This window comes from Meleagris gallopavo, chromosome 11 (assembly GCF_000146605.3).
Source record: "Meleagris gallopavo isolate NT-WF06-2002-E0010 breed Aviagen turkey brand Nicholas breeding stock chromosome 11, Turkey_5.1, whole genome shotgun sequence".
Taxonomy (NCBI): domain Eukaryota; kingdom Metazoa; phylum Chordata; class Aves; order Galliformes; family Phasianidae; genus Meleagris; species Meleagris gallopavo.
In genome coordinates this window covers 4,654,564-4,654,896 of record NC_015021.2, presented here as the reverse complement: position 1 = coordinate 4,654,896, position 333 = coordinate 4,654,564, and the positions used below count along the sequence as shown (strand labels likewise).

At 38.4% G+C, this 333-nt stretch overlaps 1 protein-coding gene across 1 annotated transcript in view; it reads right to left on the bottom strand.

The window, feature by feature from the left end:
• The window catches only part of DAW1 (dynein assembly factor with WD repeats 1), a 13,192-nt gene extending 12,900 nt beyond the window's left edge, over nt 1-292 (bottom strand). The window contains exon 1 of the mRNA XM_019618857.2: nt 190-292. Coding sequence (XP_019474402.1) covers nt 190-292 — 103 coding nt within the window. The remainder of the gene's footprint in view (nt 1-189) is intronic.
• Nucleotides 293-333: the final 41 nt, after the last annotated feature.

Below are 333 nucleotides of genomic sequence, written 5' to 3'. Positions count from 1 at the left end.
AAAAAGTAGGCATGCTAAACAGTGAAAATTTTCACTGGGGAGAAATTCCAAAGTTTAAGCAAAACTCCCTATAATGCAACAAACAGAATCTGATCTATAGTTCCAAGTCATAACATTCTGCTTTGATCAACCAAAAACAAAGCAAAAGGTCAGAGATATTTTCGTAGTAGTTCCAGTCACTTCACTTACCATCAGCAGAGGCAGTTGCAATACGCTGGCCAGCATAATCAAAGCAGACATCCATTATTTCATCACTGTGACCGGTTAAAGTTGCTATATGTGCACCAGTCATAGCGTTCCACAGCTGCATAGGCAAATAAAGGCTTTTTTTTT